This window comes from Acanthaster planci, linkage group LG02, assembly GCF_054643075.1.
Source record: "Acanthaster planci isolate LZ-2023a linkage group LG02, COTS_SCS, whole genome shotgun sequence".
NCBI classification, from domain to species: domain Eukaryota; kingdom Metazoa; phylum Echinodermata; class Asteroidea; order Valvatida; family Acanthasteridae; genus Acanthaster; species Acanthaster planci.
In genome coordinates this window covers 35,844,015-35,865,819 of record NC_141778.1, presented here as the reverse complement: position 1 = coordinate 35,865,819, position 21,805 = coordinate 35,844,015, and the positions used below count along the sequence as shown (strand labels likewise).

At 42.2% G+C, this 21,805-nt stretch overlaps 2 protein-coding genes across 11 annotated transcripts in view; one reads left to right on the top strand and one right to left on the bottom strand.

Moving 5' to 3' along the window:
• LOC147800202 (uncharacterized) overlaps nucleotides 1-21,805 on the top strand; it is a 111,981-nt gene that overhangs the window by 73,411 nt on the left and 16,765 nt on the right. For all 10 annotated transcript variants that reach the window (XR_015424306.1, XR_015424305.1, XR_015424304.1 and 7 more), the window contains one exon: nucleotides 17,013-17,214. The gene's annotated coding sequence lies outside the window, so the exon portion shown is untranslated. The remainder of the gene's footprint in view (nucleotides 1-17,012; nucleotides 17,215-21,805) is intronic.
• Nucleotides 15,198-16,621, bottom strand: LOC147800203 (uncharacterized). The gene is made up of 2 exons (XM_087132846.1): nucleotides 15,992-16,621; nucleotides 15,198-15,499 (listed from the first exon to the last, which is right to left on the bottom strand). The coding sequence occupies exons 1-2, from the start codon at nucleotides 16,310-16,312 to the stop codon at nucleotides 15,389-15,391; spliced, it is 432 nt and encodes a 143-aa protein (XP_086988972.1). The 5' UTR covers nucleotides 16,313-16,621; the 3' UTR covers nucleotides 15,198-15,388.

Genomic DNA, 21,805 nt, shown 5'->3' with positions numbered 1-21,805 from the left:
GCCTGCAAGGAGCCCAGAAGGAAACAAGGTTCCAAGCAGGGAAACGCCGTCCAGCCGACCGGCGGGCCCGCGGGCAGGCTGGGAAGTTTACAGGGCCCACAAAGGGTGAAGGCTTTAGGGAATCCAAGGGTAGAATTGGACACCCAGTAGCAGTTCCCTACCCCATGACTGGGGAGAAGGCGAAGTATGGTTTGTTTGTCGATGGGGTGATACGGAATACCGACTGTAGGTTCCTCATAGACACAGGGTCGTCAGACACTGTTGTGAGTAGTTCGGTGTATCACAGGATTCCGAGGGAACAGAGGCCAACTTTGCAAACCGAGAGTTTGAAAATTGAGCAGGTAGACGGCAGCCCGTTGGCAGCGGTGGGTGCTGCCTGGGTGGAGATACAGATTGGAAAATCTGTGGCTGCTGTGAAGGTGATTTTTGCTGACATGCCATATTCAGGAATTTTGGGTATGAATTTCCTGTTGTCTACGGGTGCAAGTTTGGATCTACAGACTCTGCAACTGAAGTTGAATGGTGAGCAAATTCAGTGCACTACTAGTTCTGGTGAGCCGTTTGTGGGGAGGGTGGTTGTCACTGAGACGAAAGTGATTCCCTCTGGCCATGAGGCTGTAGTGCCAGGTGCCATTCGTAGGTTGTGTGAGGTTGTTCCGGGGCCAGTGCTCATTGAACCTGTAGAGGGTGGTGGTGAGTTGGCACAGCGAGGTTTAATTCTTGCGAGGTCGTTGGTTGAGAGTGATCAGGAGGTACTGCCGCTGCGAGTGCTTAACCCTAACAGGGAGAAGCGAGTTGTGCGGCAAGGTACCACTATAGGAATTGTCTCTCAGGTGGAGATTGACCAAGGTCAGAGCACCCCTTCTGGAGGAAGGGAGGCCGATCAGGAACTTCCGGAGCATCTTCAGGACTTGTTCGAAAGAAGTGTGAAGTTTCTGAGGGAGGAAGACCATCATATGGTAGAAAGATGTCTTTCTGATTATCAAGATGTGTTTTCTCGGGACGATCGAGATATTGGTCGGACAGATGTTGTGAAGCACAGCATCAACACGAATGATGCAAAGCCAGTCAAAGAACGACTGAGGCGGTACCCGAAGGGGGACCAAGAAGAGATCATGAGGCAGGTGAGAGACCTGGAGGGCAGAGGTTTGATTGAGCCATCGGACAGCCCGTGGGCTGCCAATGTTGTCTTGGTTAGGAAGAAGGATGGGGCGAGGAGGCTGTGTGTCGACTACAGGGGTTTGAATGCACGAACCATAAAAGATGCATACCCGGTCCCTCGCATAGATGAGACATTGGACGAGTTGGGCGGCTCTCGGTGGTTTTCAACACTCGATTTGGCCTCCGGCTATTGGCAGGTTGCCCTTGACGAGGACGCCAGCCAGAAGTCAATCTTTGTTGTGCGCAACGGGTTGTATAGGTGGAAGTGTATGCCATTTGGCCTATGCAACGCCCCGGCGACTTTTGAGAGGCTAATGGAGAAGGTGATGGCAGGTCTCCAATGGGAGATTCTCTTGATCTATCTTGATGATGTAATTGTCTTCGGTAAGACCGTGGAAGAAGAGATACGGCGTCTCAGGGTGGTGTTCGAGCGGCTGCGCAAAGCTGGACTTAAATTGAAGCCCAGTAAGTGCAGTCTGTTCCAGCGGTCTGTGAAGTACCTCGGCCATATTGTGTCTGCCGAAGGGGTGGCGACCGATCCTGAGAAGGTATCCGCGGTGGCTGATTGGCCGGTTCCAAAATGTGTCAAGGAAGTAAGGAGCTTCATAGGGCTCGCTTCCTATTACCGGAAGTTCATTCAGGGGTTCGCGGAGATTGCATCTCCGTTGCATGAACTGACGAGTAAGTCACGTGAGTTCCTGTGGACGGATAAATGCCAACGTGCATTTGAAGAGTTGAAACAGCGACTGCAGTCGAGCCCGATTCTGGCTTATCCGTTGGCGATTGGTGACTACGTCTTGGATACAGATGCGAGTGGTGATGGGATAGGGGCAGTGCTATCCCAGGTCCAAGATGGAGAGGAGAAAGTGGTGGCCTATGCCAGTCGCAAGCTGAGCAAGGCTGAGAGAAACTACTGTGTGACCAGGCAAGAATTATTGGCTGTAGTAGTTTATCTCAAACACTTCAGACAGTATCTGCACGGCCGTAAGATTACAGTGAGGACGGATCATGCAGCTCTGAGGTGGTTGCTCAACTTCAAAGACCCAGAGGGCCAGCTTGCGAGGTGGCTACAAGTGGTGTCTGAGTATGATGTGACAGTTCAGCATAGGCCTGGTCGCAAACATGGCAATGCTGATTGCTTGTCCCGTAGGCAGTGCAAGCAGTGTGGACGTGGTGGAGACCCTGGTAAGGTGTCTGGAACTGTTGAGGCTGGGGAGGGTTCTGTTGACCCAAAAGAGTCCGCAACAGAAGTCTCAGAGGTCGTTGGGTCAGCAGTGAGAGGCATTCTTGCCAAGCCTGGTGTATCCCAGGAGGATGTAAGGAATGCCCAGATGGCAGATCCTTGTTTCAAGTGGCTGATCGAGTTGAAGGAAAGTGGAAGCGGTTGGCCAGATTGGGTTGAGGTCTCGCACACTTCCAAGACCCGCAAGACCCTGTGGTCTATGTGGGGTCAGTTGGAGGTGCGCAACCGGCTATTGAGTCGAAGGTGGGAGTCCGACGATGGAAAGTCAATTCGTTGGCAGTTGGTACTACCAGAGGAGTACCGCAGGGATGTGGTCAATGAGTTGCATGGTGGTAGTGCTGGTGGTCATTTGGGGCTGAGGAAAACACTGGCCAAGGTGAAGTTGCGTTACTACTGGCCAGGAATGACTGCCGACGTGAGATCACACCTTCGCTGTTGTGAATTGTGTCAGAGGCGAAAGTCGCCATCGAAAAGGAGAGTTGCTCCTTTACAGCAGTACCGGGTGGGTGCCCCTGTTGAAAGGGTGGCCCTGGACTTGCTGGGTCCACTGCCCCGGAGTGACAGTGGAAACGTCTGGGTTCTTGTTGTGGGTGACTATTGCTCCAAGTGGATGGAGGCATTCCCACTTCCTGATGCAAAGGCGGAGACGGTTGCAGCAAAGTTCGTTTCTGAGTTTGTGTGTCGTTTTGGTGTCCCCCAGGAACTTCACTCAGACCAGGGGACAAATTTCGAGTCTGCAGTTTTTGCAGAGATGTGCCGACTTCTTGGGATTAGGAAGACTCGGACGACGGCATATAATCCGAAGTCCGACGGCATGGTTGAACGTTTTAATAAAACGTTGGTGAACATTGTCTCCATGTTGATCGAACCAAAGAGGAAGCAGAGGGATTGGGATGAATGCCTGCCCTTTGCAACCTTTGCATACCGTTGTAGTCCACAAGAATCTACTGGCGAGACGCCTAACATGATGATGTTAGGGCGGGAGGTGATGTTACCAGTTGACCTGATGGTAGAGTGTCCTGAAATTGAGGATACTGTCGAGACTGATTTTGCTTTGGGGTTGCGACAAAGGTTGCAGGAGGCTCATAGCCGGGCCAGCGAGTGCCTAAAACAGAGTATCCGTCGGCAGAAGCGGAACTACGACCGCAAGGTTTCAGGAGGGGGCCTGGAAGAGGGCCAGTTTGTCTGGTTGTTTGATCGTTCCAGGAAGAGGGGCGTGTCGCCCAAACTACAGCTCCGCTGGAGGGGGCCGTACTTAGTCGTAAAGAAGATGTCAGAGGTCACCTACCGGATTCAGTTAAAGAGGGGAAGTAAACCCTTTGTTGTTCACGCAGATAGGTTAAAACCCTATTGTGGAGACAAGCCGCAGCCGTGGGTGTACCAGCCAGGTACAGTGACAGAAAATTCAGGGGGTGATGCACCTGAGATTACTGAAGTCCAATCCGCAGCAGGTGACAAAGAGGAACCTGGTGGTGAGGAATCAATGTTGATTCTGGAAACTAGCCAGGAGGAACCCGAGGCGACTGGTAGTGAGCCTCAGGTTGAAGTTAGGGAAGCTGAGGTCCCTAGGAGGTATCCTAGGCGGGAGCATAGGCTCCCAGTGAGATATCGTTAGAACCAAATGTCGGTTGAATTGTTTACTCATTGTTTCTTTGTAATTTGTACCTGCCCACCCACCCCTGAGCGGTAAGCCAAGAGGGATGCTTGCCGCCACTCTTGATGATCCTGTTCCGGGGTCTCCAGCATCAATGCCTTCTCTGAGTGTGCCCAGCGATGCTGAAGCGGAAGATCCAGTCATGGAGCAGGCAACGCAGACGACAACAGAGCCACAGAGGAAGAAGATGAAAATTGCCCTCATCGAGGAACGACACTTCAAGTTCGTCTATCTAGATGGCCAGGTCGTGCGACGGGAGGAAAGCGTCCAGCTGTACAACAAGCCCGTCGATGCTGACCAGTTCAAGCTGGACCAAGCCGACTAAAACGTCGCTCCTACCGCTGAAACCCTCATTGGGAAAGGCAATGAACACTTAAATAATAGTTTGTAAATTTCTTAATTGAACATTGACTGCTTATAACTGTTTATTACTCCTTTTATAACTGTTTTGTAACCTTTTGCTTGAGCCAAAGAGAAAGAAGACGTTCATATTTTTGCATGTTAGGAAAAAAACCTTTATTTTTAAGAGAGAAGAAAAATATATTTATTTTCACATGGTTTTACATTTATGTACTTTTACCTCATGTATTCCAAAAGCAAAATTGGAGTGTTTGCAATTCCAGTAAACCTCATGTATTCGGGATATTATAATTAGATAAGTCAACCTCATGGACCCCAAAATTATAATTGTATAAGTAAACCTCTCCACGATGTACCGCGAGGTTTATTAGAATGTATAAAAGACTTAAGGGTCCACACTGTTTCTTTATTGATTTATTTAAGCTGTTCAGGCCGGGACGGCCTAAGCTTAGCTGGGTCCTGTGTGGCGAAACAGCCTGTGGACTGACGCAAGTTTAGTAATACATGTCTGGTTCCCTGACGCGCGGCGCATCCATTGGCGCGTAGTCAGTAATTTGGTAGTTAGTTCGTCTCCAGACGTCGTGGTAGAAGCATCGCAGTGAAGATAGAGCGAAACGCTAATTCAGCCTCACACACAGCTGGCGGGTTGTGCAGCGCGGTGTTCGGCGATCTGTCGAGGGCAGCGAGCGGTGAGACCTCAGAATATTTGTCAGCAAGCTATCACTTATAATAAGTGGGATTGAGTGTCAGTTTGGTGGCTGTAGGTTGAGCAAGAGTGGTGTGAGACGCTTAGGCCTGTGTGGCTTGTGCAACAGTGTTCTCACTACGTGGGATTGGGTTGCTGGAAGCCTGTCGGCCTGGTCGCATGTGGTCACACTGAGGTTCACTCGGAGCTCCGTAACCTAAGCCGAAGCTTGCATGTCTTGGGGTTCGCTACGAGGTTACTCCTATGTTTATTGGGCTAGTGTGTGCAGTTGCATGACATTGTTACTGTTGATCATACTAGGTGCCACAGTGAGGGTTATTGTCGCTGTGGGTTACTTGTGGTAATACACGAGGGTTATTACACAGTCTTTATGCTTATGTTCCATGATCACTTGCATGAATTGATTGCTGTGTTGAGGTTTATTAGTAACAGACCTGGATGCACAGTTGAAGCTTATACATGTACTGTGAGGTTGACTTGGGACAATAAAACAGTTGTTGTTGTCGCTCTCCAAGACACTGTGTGTACTGAGGTTTATTGAGATTTACCTGACTTGGTAGATTGGTAGCCACGTTGATTGTCATTCCTTTAGGGTTGGTATATTTCCAACAAACGGACAGGCCTAAAGTCTTCCGTTCGTGACATAATCCCCCCTCGTGTGTACATAGCCGCTCATGTGCATGTGAGGTTTATTAAATAATTTTGTGGGATTGCCCCGCCCGCTGTTGGTGGGTACTTCGGTGTTCGTCGACCGGCGGGCGACGGCGAGTGTCGCCGCCACAGTATATTGTTTTAGAACCGATCGACAACACCTAAATGATTTTCACATAAGTTTAATGCCTCTTGTTCCGAAATGGTAGCCCATATAGACAATGACAAAAACATTCTGTTCTCTTGTTCCTCTAATTCTTTTGAGTAGTGTATTCAAAACTATGAAGAATTCACTGCAAACGCAAAAGTTGAGAGAATGCTATGCTGACAACAGATATGCATGGAAGTTTGGTCGGCCCGGCTGGCAGAGCTGCTAAGGATTCAAAGCTGAGAAACCATCATGCAGGCTTGTGTTGTTCGTAACATAAATGCCAACATTATATCTTGTGCAAAATGTTACCGATGCCAGTGATCGACCCATGTTCTCAACAAAATGAAAAGTGGAACAGCGTCTCGTAATGCACCGCCTCACAAAAGACATCCATGCCGGTGTCAAGGTTGATCCTCTCTGTGCATTTGCTTGGTGAGGAATTTACACAAATATTTTACTGTAAAGTGACACAAAGACCCGATCTCATTTACTTCTGCCCTCAGTCCTTAAACAGATGCACTACATTTATACAGACTGAAATTTAAGTCTAATGGCCGATGTGAAACATCAAATATCTTCAGTAATCTTTCCTGGACGGACTCATGAACCTTTAAGTTTCACCACTCCTGCGTGCATTCAAGGTATGCAAAAATGTCCAAAAATATTGTTCCACAAAAACTGCATTTATCTGTTCACCCCATTAACCCGACTTGGGATTACAAGTGTGGACATAGTAATTTTTGTATGCCCACATTGTGTACCACGCCATAGTCACTTAAGTTTAGTTACGCCAAAAATATAGGCTTCCTATTTGCAGTTTCCCGGTGGAGGGGGGCTATTTCAAGTTCCCCCGTATCTTGTTCCAGCTCTACTAGAGAAAAAAAAAGAGAAATAGGGATCAGAGAACATAGGGATTGGCAAACATACGGAAGCGGAAAAATTTAGACTGTGGGTAACATGGTCGCAGCCTCCCTTAAACTGTGTCTGTGTTGATTGTATCAACTGTACTGACACACTAAGATTAAATTGTACATGAGCCACTTAGATGAAATTTAAAGCTTGTGCATGAGCCGCCCCCGTTTGATGGTGCGAATGCCTACCTCGCCCCTGATAGATGGAGGCGCGTTCATTCACAGTTGGGTTGTACAAGAAATGTAAAGGCGTACGTTGAGTATGCCCCCGTCTGAAGGAGGCGAGTGGCTGGCTGGCCCCCGATAGATGGAGGCGAGTTTATTCACAATTGGGTTGTACAAGAAATGTAAAACAATAAGTGTGCATTAAGTATGCCCCCATTTGATAGAGGGCGGTGGCTGCCTCGCCCCCGATAGATGGAGGCGAGTTCATTCACAGTTGGGTTGTACAAGAAATGTAACAGCGTGCGTTGACTATGCCCCCGTTTGATACAGGCGAGTGGCTGCCTCGCCCCCGATAGATGGAGGCGAGTTCATATACAGTTGGGTTGTACAAGAAATGTAAAAGCGTGCATTGAGTATGCCCCCGTTTGATAGAGGCGAGTGGCTGCCTCGCCCCTGATAGATGGAGGCGAATTCATTCACAGTTGGTTCTTACAAGAAATGTAAAAGCGTGTGTTGAGTATGCCCTGTTTCATCGTTACTGTTGTGATGTCCATCATTCTTAAAATGAACTGATTCTAATTCAAATTGGATGCTATTTCCAAATTGGGTGTGTTGGTAAATAAATTTGAATTACGAATGAGGTGTTGTCATTCAAATTATAATAACTAGATACTCAAATGAAGTACTTGGTATTGTCTGAATGCATTCAAACATGTACACAACTTTACTATTATGGAGCAGGGAAAAGTCTGCAGGATTTAGTATATGCAATCTTGATTATAACAAAAAATAGGCCTACATGTATGTGCCAAAATTACTCCAAGCTATGTGAAAGAGTCAGAGCTGGAAAAATGTTTTCACAAAACATGTGGGAGGCCTGGAATTGGACATGACTTTTTAGGATTAAATAAATAGCCAAAGTCTTCCGATGAATGACACAAAAGTAATAAATACCGTAAATAATAATGATGATCACCACACAACCTGCTAAGCTACAGTGAACTCAAAGTTAAGGTGATACACACTTTCTGTCATTTTTGAGAATTTGTGTTTACTTAATTAACTGGGAAAACTATTTACATGTATCTCTAAAAAGGAATGGGTTTGATTTCCCATGAATATGACTCAGAGGTTTTATGTCAACCACAATGAAGCATAAGAACGCCCAAACTAAAGAACTAACTTTACTCAATTTTTTTGGGAATTAAAGCATGTTGCATGTTCTGTATAGCCAGGAATGAAAACGCTGACACCGTGGGATTTAGTGAGGATTACCTTATTTGCTTTGCAACTTTCGCACTGTTGGTGTCACTAGTAAATGTGTACAATAGAACATGATCGCATGCCTTTATTGCTTTGTCAATGTCAAAACACTAACAGTTCATCTCCTGAACTTAATTATAACTAGAATAGGCCTACAGGGGTAATAATGACACACGCATGAAGCACAAAGTAATATGCTGAAACAAGAAAATAAAAGTATTTCTCCCATAATATCATTCACTGGTGCACCCTAATTATGAGTGGATGAGGCAAGCAGACCACTGTGCAAGTGCCACTGATATAGAGATCATGCAGTGGCCAGTGTATAGGCCAGTGCACATAAACCTATGCAACTTGGCCCTGTCCGCTTCGGGGTCAGCTGATTGATACTCTCACTCCGCGGTTTCTTTTCTTTTGGGATCACCTGTTACCCACAATTTCAGCGACAAGTGATATATACCCGTTTAGCGCTGGACCCCCATGAAAACGAAGAAAGCCACATTAGACTGGGCTCGGTCCAGTAATGCGCACTACTTTAGGTTCCGCTCTCGCAACAAGGGTTTGGTCCGCCGCACCTGACGAGCTAAGGAGAATCTGCTCTATTTATAGGATTCTAGAGGCTTAGGAAATAATAAAATATGAGCGTCGCTGAACAGCTCAACCAATGAAAATCTTCCATCTCAAAGGGACACATGACTTCCTGCTAGAGTCGTGTGCAAGAATCTAAGTGTCATGTGTAAAAAGGTAAAAATACAGAATAATAAAGAGTACAAAGTGTAGAGCCGGGTGCTTGAAAGTGCTTACCCAGTCATCTGTGGCGATTGATTGACAGTTATAAAGTCTGAGGTTTCTTGACATTAGCATTACAGGGAACCTTACCACACCCAACCACACAGCCACATGGAGGGAGATTTTGACATGCCAAAACTGAGCAGAGAAAACACAAGGATAAAGGATTGAAGGATCACGCCAGAGTACAGCATGGATAACTTAATACAAAATTCGTGTCTCTGCTACATGTCCATTATGCATAGTTGAGCTAAATAAGAGACCCTGAGAAATGCAAGGACCGAGAACAAGTAAAACTAGGGGGCGCAACACTATACATGTACATGTATATAAAAAATTGTTTTCCTGAGAAAAGTTCTTACAATAATACCAGTAGTTGGCTTTTCTGCATAGTGCGGAAAATGCATTTTTCAGCACCAGAAACATTTTCAAAATACACAAGCTTGTATTGGTTGGATTTAGAAAGACAAGCTCTTGGTCACCAAACTTTAAAAAACAAATTGAACAACTCAGGCTGAAGTTTTGCCACAATTATGACAAAAACCTACTTTCCACACTAACCATTATTCCATGGTTTTTACTTGCACCGATTTTTCTCCACACCAACTTTGGCACTTTGCTAAATCTGATTGACTTCAAACTTGCATATCAGCATATCATTCAAGTTAGTTTCCCAAATGTTGGTAATTATAGGGTCATGTTTGTTAACTAAAAGCTCCATCATGTGAATTTGCAATATGGTGTCATTTGAAAAGTGTCATCTTCAAGGGGAATATTTTTAAGTTTGTATAAAATAGTAGATCCTATTCCATTAATTCTTGTATGTACATGTTCATAGACCGGAATGTATCATAGGTGAAACTGATAAGGACACCATGAAGATATTGAGTCTTTTTGTGTTTCTACCCTTAACTTTGAAGATTTGTTCATATTTCACCCCATCTCATTTGGTGCATTCTGATGTTTTCCCATTTGAATTGTAATATAACTGAAGGTCCAAAAATGCTAAATTTTCCAAGACATTAGTTGGTAACTAATCAATGATTCAAATCATGTAGGTATTTAGATATTTAGCCATTTAGTTTGAGAGGTTTCGAGTCTTTTTGTTGCTCTACCCTTGACTTTGAAAATGTGTACGTATTTCACCTTATCATATTTGTATCATTCCGATCTTTTCCCCGCTCAATTATGACATAACTAAAGCTCGAACACTTGAAATTTGTTATGGAATCTGTTCCTAAATAGCCTATACTTCAAATCAAGGAGGTATTTAGATATTTGGCCTTTTAGTTTGAGAGCTATTGAGTCTTTTTGTGGCTCTACCCTTAACTTTGAAAATTTGTACATATTTCACCTAATAGCATTTGCAGCATTGCGATCTTTTCCCCTCTCAATTCCTACATAACTAAAGCTGCAACAGTCTAAAATTTTCAAGAAATCTGTTCCTTAATAGTCCATGCTTGAAGTTCAGCAGGTATATAGATATTCGGCCATTTAGCTAGATGAGTATTGAGTCTTTTCATTGCTTTCCCCTTAATTTTTCAAATTTGTACATGTTTCACCTCATCGCATATGCAGTATTCCGATTTTTTACCATCTCAATTCCGACATAACTAAAGCTCCAACACTCTAAATTTTTAAAGAAATCTGTTCCTTAATTGTCCACGTTTTAAATCAATGAGGTATTTAGATATTTGGACTTTTAGTTTGAGAGGTATTGAGTCTTTTTGTTGCTGTACCTGCCTGACTCCTCTCGCTAGCCATTTATGATCAAAGTCACCAGCAGACACCCTGGGTACGGAACACAGCTAACCTTCAACGTCTTCAACACCCTTCCGCATATTCAGGTGTTGTACACTGCCGCTAAAGACAACTTATTTTATGCGTTTGACTTAGCAAGCCTTTTGGTTAGGAACTCCTTGCTCAATAAAGACTGACACCAACTTTATCTAGATTACATGAAGTCTTTGTCTTGGTCTCTGACCCATTTCATTTCTTCCCCTCTTATTGAGGTAAATTCTTTTGATGGGAAAGGAGAGTTCTCCTCTCTGCCCAGACCTCACTACAGTCATGCTAGAGACTCTGAATGATAATGTCATCTCCGTCTTTGAGTATGTCTCAATTGGGGCTTTCTTGCCTTTTTTTCACACTGCCAACCAAAGCTACATCAACGGAATGGACAATTAAGGGATCATGCAGTTGAACTGCAGACGATCCACATGGCAGGGTCCAACAACGTAGTGGCGGACACGCTCTCCCTGGGATGATAGAGCAGTCTTACATTGATCTGTTTGCTTCCTTGAACAATGTTCAACTTCCCACGATCTTCCTCTTCAGCGGGACTTTCTAGCAACACTGCAGCCATGGCTGCATAGGACGTCATCTGTTCACTTTTCAAATTTGTGACAGCAGATTGTAGCATTTTGTTATGTTTATTGATAGTCAGGCTTTGGTTCCAGCTAACACTCCTGTGAGTGCTATAACAGACTTCCTTATGTACTCCTTTCACTCGGAGCTACAAGTACATGTATCTACAACTCGTATCTACAGGTCAACCCTAGCTGCCTTACATATTGGTTTCAAAATCTGTTCAACTGCCCAGGACAATGCTACTGTCTGCAGTGCAGAGGTCAAAGGGACCTCCTGTAGGACGGATGACAAGTCATTTTGAAGTTCCTTTACCATTTCTTAAATTTATACATTCCTCCTTGTTTGTGTGTAAAAGTGTATTCAGGGCATTAGATGTGTCGTTGCCAACCCCCACCTCGACCGGTGCTACTCTGCAGGTGGATTGACTGTGTGGGTAGGTAGAGCGCCGTAGACCCAACCCACACTTAATGTGGGGACAGAGTTTCTTGCAGGCCTCTAGAATTAGGATTCCAGTGGCAACTGTTTGCTTTGGTTTTTTTTTTGGTAGTTGAGGCCCATTGGTCATTTTGCCACATGGCTTTAAGATTTCTTGCCTGGGCTGGAGTTTGACATCTAGCGGTAATACCCCCTTGGTTATTCTTGGACACGCTTCTCACAAAATTACCAATAAGACTATTCAGAGTTTTGGCTATTTCTGATTGGATTAACTTTAGCAAGTTTGACAACAAAATTTTGTTTGACAAAATCTTCCATTTTGAGCCAAATTTAGCCCTAAATAGGCCCAGAAATTGGGAATATCAATATTATAGATACCTCCTGATTTTCAGATATCTTGCCACAAGGATCACGAAGTAGAGGAAGGGTTCTCACTTGGTGACAGATTTAACATTTTGCACCCACTCTCAAGCATCCAGTGAGCATGTCTGATTGTGGTGAGACCATACGTCATCTCCCAGGTTGTCTTAAAAAGTAGTGTACTAAGATACCAGGTACTGTCATTGCTGATCCTGGGATTCCCAGAAAATTTGTTACTGTTGCCGGGGGAATTTTCCATGCTATTACTTGTACTAAGTCATAATGGCAATTTCCTTCAGGCTGACATCATATGCAGCAGTGTTTTTTTTGTCAAAGATGCATATCATTACTAATTTTTGAGAATTGTTTTCTGGAAATTTCTAAATACTGAATTTATTTTATCAGGTAACTGGTATAGAAACCTGAAAGTTCCTTGTTGATGGGTACCGTATTTAAGGGTGTGTGGGAGTATTTCTGAAAATGTTGAGGCATACCAAAAAGTTGTAAGTAAAAGAAAAAGAAAATCTGATTTAATTTTAAAAAAATGATTTCTAAAATTATTATTATTATTTGAATCAAATAAGTACCCAACCCTGCTCTGTAGCATTAATGGGTTTCACTTTCTTGCAAAAGTAGTGGTTTGATGGTAAACTCTGGCAGGCTCAGCGAGCTTCCTGATTCAGATTCGGTTCTGACCTGCTTTCAATAGCAACGTAATATATCTAAGCAGGGAACAGACACTGCTTGGACAATGCTTTTTGTTCTGGTCTGTTGCATTGTTAAGACCAGTGCTTCTCAAGTGTTCAAAGAAAACATGCAGATGATCTCTGGTAATGCAATTTGTCTTACAACTGAAACATCTGCATGTACATGTGTGTAAACTGAAGGTCAGAGAGCCTGTCCTTTCATTTCCAGCAAACTTTCTGTCTCAAAAAGAAGTGACTTTTTATTATGGCATGTCAGTCTATTTCTTGGTGTGAAATTGATGTGTCCAGTTGCAATCCGTAGCATTCATAAAAATAACAGATTTTGAAATTGATACCATTATACCGGTACTTGGACAATACATTTATCAGATTACTTTCTCGTCTTTGCATTGAGTGGCACCACCACTCACAGGCTATGAAAAACTCACCCTGATGTAAGGATGAGAAACGTAGGTCTGCTCTATGCAATATACTGTATTTACACCCCAGACAGGGCTGCCCTCATGCAGAAGAACTACCCTTACTAACCAAAAGCTTTAGAGATCAATAACAAATCTTCCAAAGGATCTTCAACATACCCGTCCTTTACCAACTCTGATTTCCATGCACTGTGCCCTGTAAACAATCTGTCTGGCACTTCCTCTTGGGCAGCAGTGGTTGCCCCCCTGGATTGGAGGCTATGCACACCAAAACTCTTAATATCTGCAACAAACACAGGGCTAAAACCTCAAGGATAACTTCCCTTACACTTGAATCCGAGTGTGGCTGATTAATACCTCTCAATTTGTACCCACCTTTAACTTTTGACTGAGCATGAAAAATAAAGGCGTCTGATTCAGAAACTTCAGCTGCGGATATATATTTCTGTAACAACTCTACTGGACAATACCTAGAATCTGTCTTATTTATGACTACTTGTCTACCCTCTCGATACTGGTCAGTTGTGCTTGACAGAATGAGCATAGTAAAACCCTCATAAATGAAAGAAATGTCATGTTCATGCTACATGTAGGGTGATGATACCCTACGGTGGTGGGGTAAGCTGAAGTTTTACATTAGAGATTGATCTCTCTGGCAATTAAGATACTCAAAATACAGTTCAAGAACTGGCACAAAGAATGATTCTCACTGTACATGTATATTAGAGTTGGTTTAGTTCTACTTGAAATCAAATTGAGAAATTTAGGACTGTCCCATTATTGAGATTGAGAAAATTTACACAATTGCGGATAGTAATAAATGGAGTTGACAATTATATGGATTGGTTGACCAGTAATAAAAAAGCTTATGCTGTGGGTGTGATAATTGCAAGAATAAAAAGGTAAGTCATAAGATATGGCAGAGCCATCGGGCAAAGGGATACTTAAAGGATAAAAGGATAATTAAAGGATAGGCTAAAGGATAAAAGGGCCCTGTGCAACCTGCTCTCTCTACAGAGTTCAGCTGTGTAAAGACCACACAATGAAACAATTCAGTATATGTAATAGTCATTGAGTCCAAACATGAAACAGTTGTTACGCTTCGTGCATGTGTACAAGTCACGTGGTCAAACTTTCCACAAAACGTTGATGACAACGCAACTAACAAAATCAATTCAAATGACAAATTTTTGAAGTTACTTGGAGCTCACACTTGGCCCACATGTACTACGAGACAAACCTGTCAATGTGAACAGGCCAGAACCGTGCAAAACGATAAATGAACAAAAAAAGTCGCAAAGTACACTTACATTCTGACAGAACAAACTCCTGCTAGAGAGAGGCAGATTGTCACTTACGCCACAATGAAGTACGTCACGGTACAAACTATGGACTAGAACCCATTGTAGCAGACTAATATTGATGAGGATACGGTTAATTTATGATTATGACCATGAACAATCACTGAGGTCACTTTATACAGAAAATACAACTATTAAAATATTATGTCAGGACTTTGTTGAACGAGTAGGAGCACTCGAGGTTTGTGAGAAAGTGCATGGTGTGGAAACCTGAGAGAGCCCTAGAGTTAAAGTCTGACCACCACAGAAATTTGAGAAAGCTTGACATGAGCAATTTCACTAAATCGTAAAAAACCTGTGTATGCCAAAAGACACATTGTAACTGATCTCAAGCTTATAAGATCTGTCTCTTTGTTCGCATTTTACAAGTAAGAATCTATAATTTCCTTCAGAACTGAAGCAAGGTACTAGCCTTTTCGTTTCAATTGGTTTAGAGAGCCATCGTTTAAGGCCTTCTAAAGTAATCTTTACAAATGAAATACCATGGGATCATCAATTACGGCTATTTTGTGGGCCCAAGTTGTGGATGTTACAGCTTTAACAATTGGTGCTGGGGAATTACACTTTTTACTTAAGCAAGTGAAATATAGATGTATATTCAAAGGGGTCTGTGCTTATGTGCTTTTTCCAAGACCCCTAGCCCAATCTGACCACTGAAAGAAAGCTCCCGAGTACAGCTTCCCTATTCCTCCCTTAAGTCCAGCATTACACTCAGAAGCTGAGCTGCTAAATGCCTCAATTCTGGTGATTCCTCTTCCATACTTGAAGCCCAAATGTCATTGCTGCATATGGTCTGCACAAAAACAAAACAAAACGTCATTATTACATGTACATGTATGGTATTTTAAATTTCGCTTTGAGTAATATTCTATTAACTTAACATTGCCACGTCTTCCGGGACAAATATCGGCCAGTTTCTATTAATTTCATATGCTAGTTGTAATGATTTCCCTAGATTATAACTATCTGGACATAAGATCGGCCAGTATGATGCCAAAAACCAGCATGGGTTAATCAAAGTGCCAATGGCCTTGGTACTTTCCATGAGCTTGATACCTCTAGGTGTCAAGGCGATTGGGGGTATAACCCAATTGTTTTCTTTTTTCCAGTCTACAGTGGAAGCATCTACTGTTTCACAACCTGGCTTATGGTATCTAGAATTAAGCCTTGCAACTTTTTAATTGTAATACTTTAGGTGGGTTTTCTTCATATGCATAGTAACTGTCAACAACATCAGATTAATTAATACTATCAGAATACAACTCAACATCAGAATTGAACTTACATGTAACTTAACTGGTTTGAGCTTGCACATCCACTTTATGCTTGGAGCAGGTGGCCTTCCATGAGAGAGCTCCTTCACACGAAACACGCCCCTCCAAAACTTGAGGCATGGTGACCTGAGCACCGTAATGTTGGGACTGCTCAGAGGGATGAAAAGTGGAAGCAGGACGTTCATAAGAGCTCTTAACCTCTTAGCCTGCCAGACTGCTGCCTCTGCTGCCCTCTTCTGCTTAATCTTTCTGGCAGCTTGATTTTCTGCAAGGGTAATCTTGTCATCATCTTGGTATGCAGCCAGTTGATGCTCCTCATACTCCGTAACCATGGCTCAACCGTACATGCTGGAATCAGCCACATGAATCAACTTCTGTCTCTTGTTGATAGTACTGGACAGTGTTGCTTTTACGAGCGACAAGGAAGGGTTGTCATCACCTAACTTGTCTACTGCAGTTTGAGCCAAGTTTTTGACTTGCCTATAAAATAACAAATAATGCATAGTACTGGTATATTTGTGAATGAAATTTGGGTGAAACAGATAGCAACAATGGAAGTAGAAGGATCCAAATTTGTATAAAAAAGATCAAAAAAATAAAAGTGTGTCTAGCCTGCGCCAGACCAATGTGAAGTGAATCTCCTATACCCTGTGCACCCCCACAAGGGTATGCTACATGCATCATTGAAACTTCCACTACACATTCCTCCACCCATTCACAGCTGTACATTCAGCCCTTTATTCTCGAAGAAACCAAATATGTTGTAATTCTTACCCGGTCACTCACACTTTCTTTGGTATATATTCATCATAAATGGGTGTGTTCTTTATTTGATGACTTTGGTGAAGTTTTATATATGGAAATTACTGGTATTTCCTTTAATAAACTTCTTGACTGAAATGTTGGGTTTCTGGAGAAGTAAGGGGATAACGGTACATTAGCCTTTTGGTTGAATACAGGGTACATGTACATGCATGTGTTAATCATCCACAATCAGTTGTTTAAAGTTGTTTTTCTTTTGTTGCATTTCAGGACTACAGTGAGTACGCATCTATCTGTGCTGGTCTACTGACACCATTGTGCTGTCTTGGGAGGGAGCCAGCAGATAGACCATGCCCACCCATTTCACTTTGCCACTCATCTGGTGGTCACAAAAGGACACCATTTAGGTTGACGGGGTGTACTGATGAACGGTTGACTGATGGAGCAGGAAATTCATTAAGGCAGTAAAGGGGTGAGTTTCTATCAGGCCATTTTTTTCTTGTCTCAGGAAAGTTTTACACGTTTGTCGCTGTAATACATGCATGCATACATGTGCACAGTGATGTTTATTTGTTGCATACTCACTGCATTCCAATTCACACCATGTACATGTACTTATATCTGATTAAAGGGAAGCCAAATGAAGCTATTGTTAATTTTGAAAATATTCTACTATTTTTCAACTTGGTATTTACCACTTTTCAAATCCTGACTCTAAATACCTGTCTACATGTGCTGTATGACTGTGGAAGTAAGACCTCATTTCGTATTGGTTAGTTTCAGGTTTAGTTTCATGTCAGAATAACAATGTCTAAAGTCACTGTTTTTTCTTGAATTGTACAAAACTCAAAATTGTAACCTTACTTCAATGAGAAATACAAGGCACATGTATGTTCCTGTACCTTGAGTTATGGCACTTTCTACTTGTATTCACTGTAGAGGAGAGGACAAAACACTGAACTTGTTTTAAATTCATTTTTGACTTTTGGCCTGTTGTTGTCTTGGCAGCCCCTGTCAAGCTCTATTGCCATATAACTACTTTGTTTTGTCTACATACCATTAATTTGTTTGCAGATCCAACCAAAATATTTTACTCAGTGCCCAGTTAATACTTTGGTAATAAACATTTCACTCTAATTGGTAACATGTACTTGCATTGCAATCAGCTCTTGCTGGCCTTATACAATTAGCAGAGCTTTACAGTTGGCAATATTTTGTGTGAAATAACATATGTGGTGTACCTAATACCATAGAGGGTTTTTGCATACTGGTACATGTATGGTGTTTGGTAGGATACCCTGCAGAAAGGTGGTGTTCAGCAGGGTTTTGCTGATGTCAGGGTTTTCTATGGGGTGTTGTTACCCATGGTGGTGGGTGTGCTCAAGTTTTAAGTTAGGGATTGACCTTTCTAGCAATTAAAGTAATCCCAGTAAAAACCAATGGGTTCAAAGAAAATATCCTCATTGCAGATTAGAATGAATTTACTGCTTTTTGAGATCTAGCTGAGAAACTGCAATTTAGAAAAACTGTTCCAGTATTGAGAAAAAAGTGGTAAAATTACACAGTGGTGGACCTTAGTACATGGAGCCAACACTTAAATGGATTGATGATAAAGCACTAACTGGTTCAGGTTTGTAATAAATTGATTGAGCAGTAATGAATAAGCTTACGTAGTGACGTACTGCTACATGTACATTACACGGATGTATGGTCTAGAAATTACATTTTAATTAAGCTCAAACTTAATTAAACAGAAATGTAAACCAAATCAACTTAAAGACTTCAAGACACTTGCAAAGTAAATAAAAACTATCGGAAGCAAATCAATATCTCTCAGAAAACTCACTCCAATCAATTCAAAATAATTCAAACAACGGACAGTTTCGTTACTACTTTGATCACGTTAACTCAGCAACTCAGCTCATATTGGCTCGCTGCTATTGTACATGTAGGTCTGTACCCTCCAAACAGGTTATCTACAAATATAATGTATCGGAACACATCTTGCGAATAGATTTGGCCTAGAATAAACATCAAATAGTGTTTAAAATACAATATTCCAATAAATGCGTATTACATCAACAATGACTAGGACAATGAACAAACTTTAAAGAATTGAACTTAAGGTAATTCCATCAAGGCATTTGGCTCTATATGTAGCTTCAGGCATAACTTCCGTGAAGACTGGTCAGAGATGTCGTCACAGGAGAAAAATAACTTGTGGTACAATCTAGTTGGGTATCTCTTATGTCTACCCTTTTACTTGTAATCTGCGGTGGCAGATTCTACACACCTGTTGGCTATGGTGGTAGCATAACCCAACGCAACACTCCCCAACCTGTTTCTGCACCCATTTTCCTCATACACCTCCCATTCTCAGGGTTTCAAAATCCAACTGCCCCAAACAAAGTGATCCTGGGAGTGTTTCTGGTGCAACGTAACGCTAGGTATACAAAAGAAACATGTAAAAAGACCTACCATGACCAAACAATGAACAAAAACCTGTCTCGGGCATGTGTTATGCTGTGCAGCATAAAGTACCCTGGGGAAGACTTGGTGGGAAAGTAAAACTTTAAAACATCAAGAATAACAACTTTAGTACGGGGCACCGTTACAATCTCTGTGTAGGCAGTAGTCTGGTTCGTAGGTTCAGCGTGGTCATGGTCAATCTACATTGTATGGGAACTATTCCCAGTGGACTTTTTTGTGCCCCTTCTAACTTACTATATCTGCGCAGAAATCTTTCGCGCCCCTTTTCGGCCTGCTATTTTTATATCACGATTGCGGTAAGTTGATGGGGACATTAATTTACCATGTGTTTCCTTTGGATTTAATTTTGTAATTCTACAGGAAAGTTGTGGTAAGTTGACCAAATAAAGTCCAATAGGAACATGGCTTTAGACTTAGAGAAGTCTTCTTTCACAAAGCCACCTTTGGCTGACTGAGACCTCCATGTCCCGTGCCTATTAAACAGCCTGCCTTCAACACCTGCTGTGGCAGCCTCTATAGCACCTCCTGATCTTAAACTGTGAACACAGTATTTGGAGACATCACCAACTATTGGCTTGAGTACCTCCATCATGACCCCACAAACTCTGGAAGGATACATTGGTTGATTAATCCTTTGCACGGTAACTTGTAACCTCGTTTTATAGCTGTTAAGTTTCTGAATAGCCTATATAGGAATCTTTGTTGGGCAACTGAGCTAATTTCAGATATTTCTCTAGCATCCCTACCAGAGAGATGGAAAGAGAAAGTGTGGCGATTACGTCATGGCTACCACTTCTGTAAATATCCATTTTACTGGATGGAATGAAAATCGAAACATAAATATGATCAAAGTCAAATGGCTTGTTTTAATATGTCAAAGCTCATCAAATTGGAGGAAACCTGTAAATGCGACTAAACACATAGTAACAGAAGATGATAAACTGATACACATGTAAGTCTGTACAGTAATAATTGTACATCTTAATTAGTATTACAAGTATGACTTATGTACAGGGATAAGTAGTTGGGCTCTACTTGTAGTTTCATTTGCCATGTACACAAACTTTGAAAAGCTTCTCCATACTGCTTAAGAGTAGACTCAGCTCTGCGTCTACGTCTGGTAGCCCAGATTATAAGTTGCCATCCTGTTTCATCTCATGTCCTTATGTACCCATAGCCCTCTCTGAAATATTACCTGAAAATTAAAGATAACGACTGTTAGAAATGTATTTAAGTCCATAATTTAAATAATGAGCACAGGACTTAGTCCTCTTTGGACAATATTTGCTCACAAATCATACACAAATGCCCTGACATATTGCAGCTTCTATCTGACTGCACATTTGTTATCCTGGCAATTTGGCAAACGCCCTGGTAGATACCACCCTTCCATAATTCTCTCAATCGGCTTTTGAGGAATTTGGTCTGGCTAAGACCATTTATCTGCACTTCATACATCATCCAAACTGCAATCTGATTACAAGTATAGCACTCCTGGTTATCTGGCTAATGAATTGTTCATTAATACCCCTGCCGCTAAAATACTGGGATTTCCTGTATCTGTACATCTCCCTCTAGCGTAGTTTGTCCATCTGGGAATAAGAGTGGCCAATGAAAGTTCCAGAAGCTTTTGTATACTTCATATGGAAAAGTACTCTTGAATTAGGATGGATGGGAGGAGCTAACCAGTTGAGTCCAAGTGACTAGTTAACTGAGAACGGATCCACACTTTCACACCCTGGATTCCAAAATCCAGGTTAATCCGAGTTAAATCCCGGTAACTTGGTGTTATAGTAAGTGGAAAACCTGTCTATGGTATGCATCATCAAAACATTTTTGGGTTTAATCCAACTTACTGTTTATAAGACGGTTGAAGAATATCATATAACGTCAATTTAACCCTACATGGCCCATCCCCTTTACCCAGTTTGAAGCCAGAGGAAGAACCTATGCAGAGAATCACAGGTGCTTTGGTGGTGGAAAAATGTTCAGCCGAATCGATTAAATGCTGGTCGACGGGGGACTTTAGCATTGATCTTCTTTATTGTGAAACTCAAGTTTTAACTAATGATGACAAAGCTTTTTACATACTCATTTTTTTCTGCTCTACAATTGATAAACCAACTAGAATAACTCACAAATCAGCAACATTGATTGATGATGTCTTCAAAAATTACACTGAACCATCCTCCACTTTCATTGTTCTATTGGACTTCAGTGATCACCTTCCAGTTATTCTCTTTGGCTTTGACTTTGCTTAAACTAAGCAGAAACCTACATGTACATGTACACATTGAAAAGAAATACCGTACTTCAGCCGAACATGTTGCTGTACTGAAAGATGAATTAGTTAAGTTGACTGCGATTCGGTTGCTGCTGGTGATGGAGTAAATTTGCAGTATTCACAATTCTCTTCCAAATAAGTAAACTCATCTCATTGATTAATGCATGCCTTATACAAAGTGTAGACATAATAATAAACTACCTAAAAATCCCTAGATCACTAAAGGCCTACTAAAATCTAAAAGAAAGAGAAATAGACTTTATAAACTATTTCTTTGAAACCTAGATCA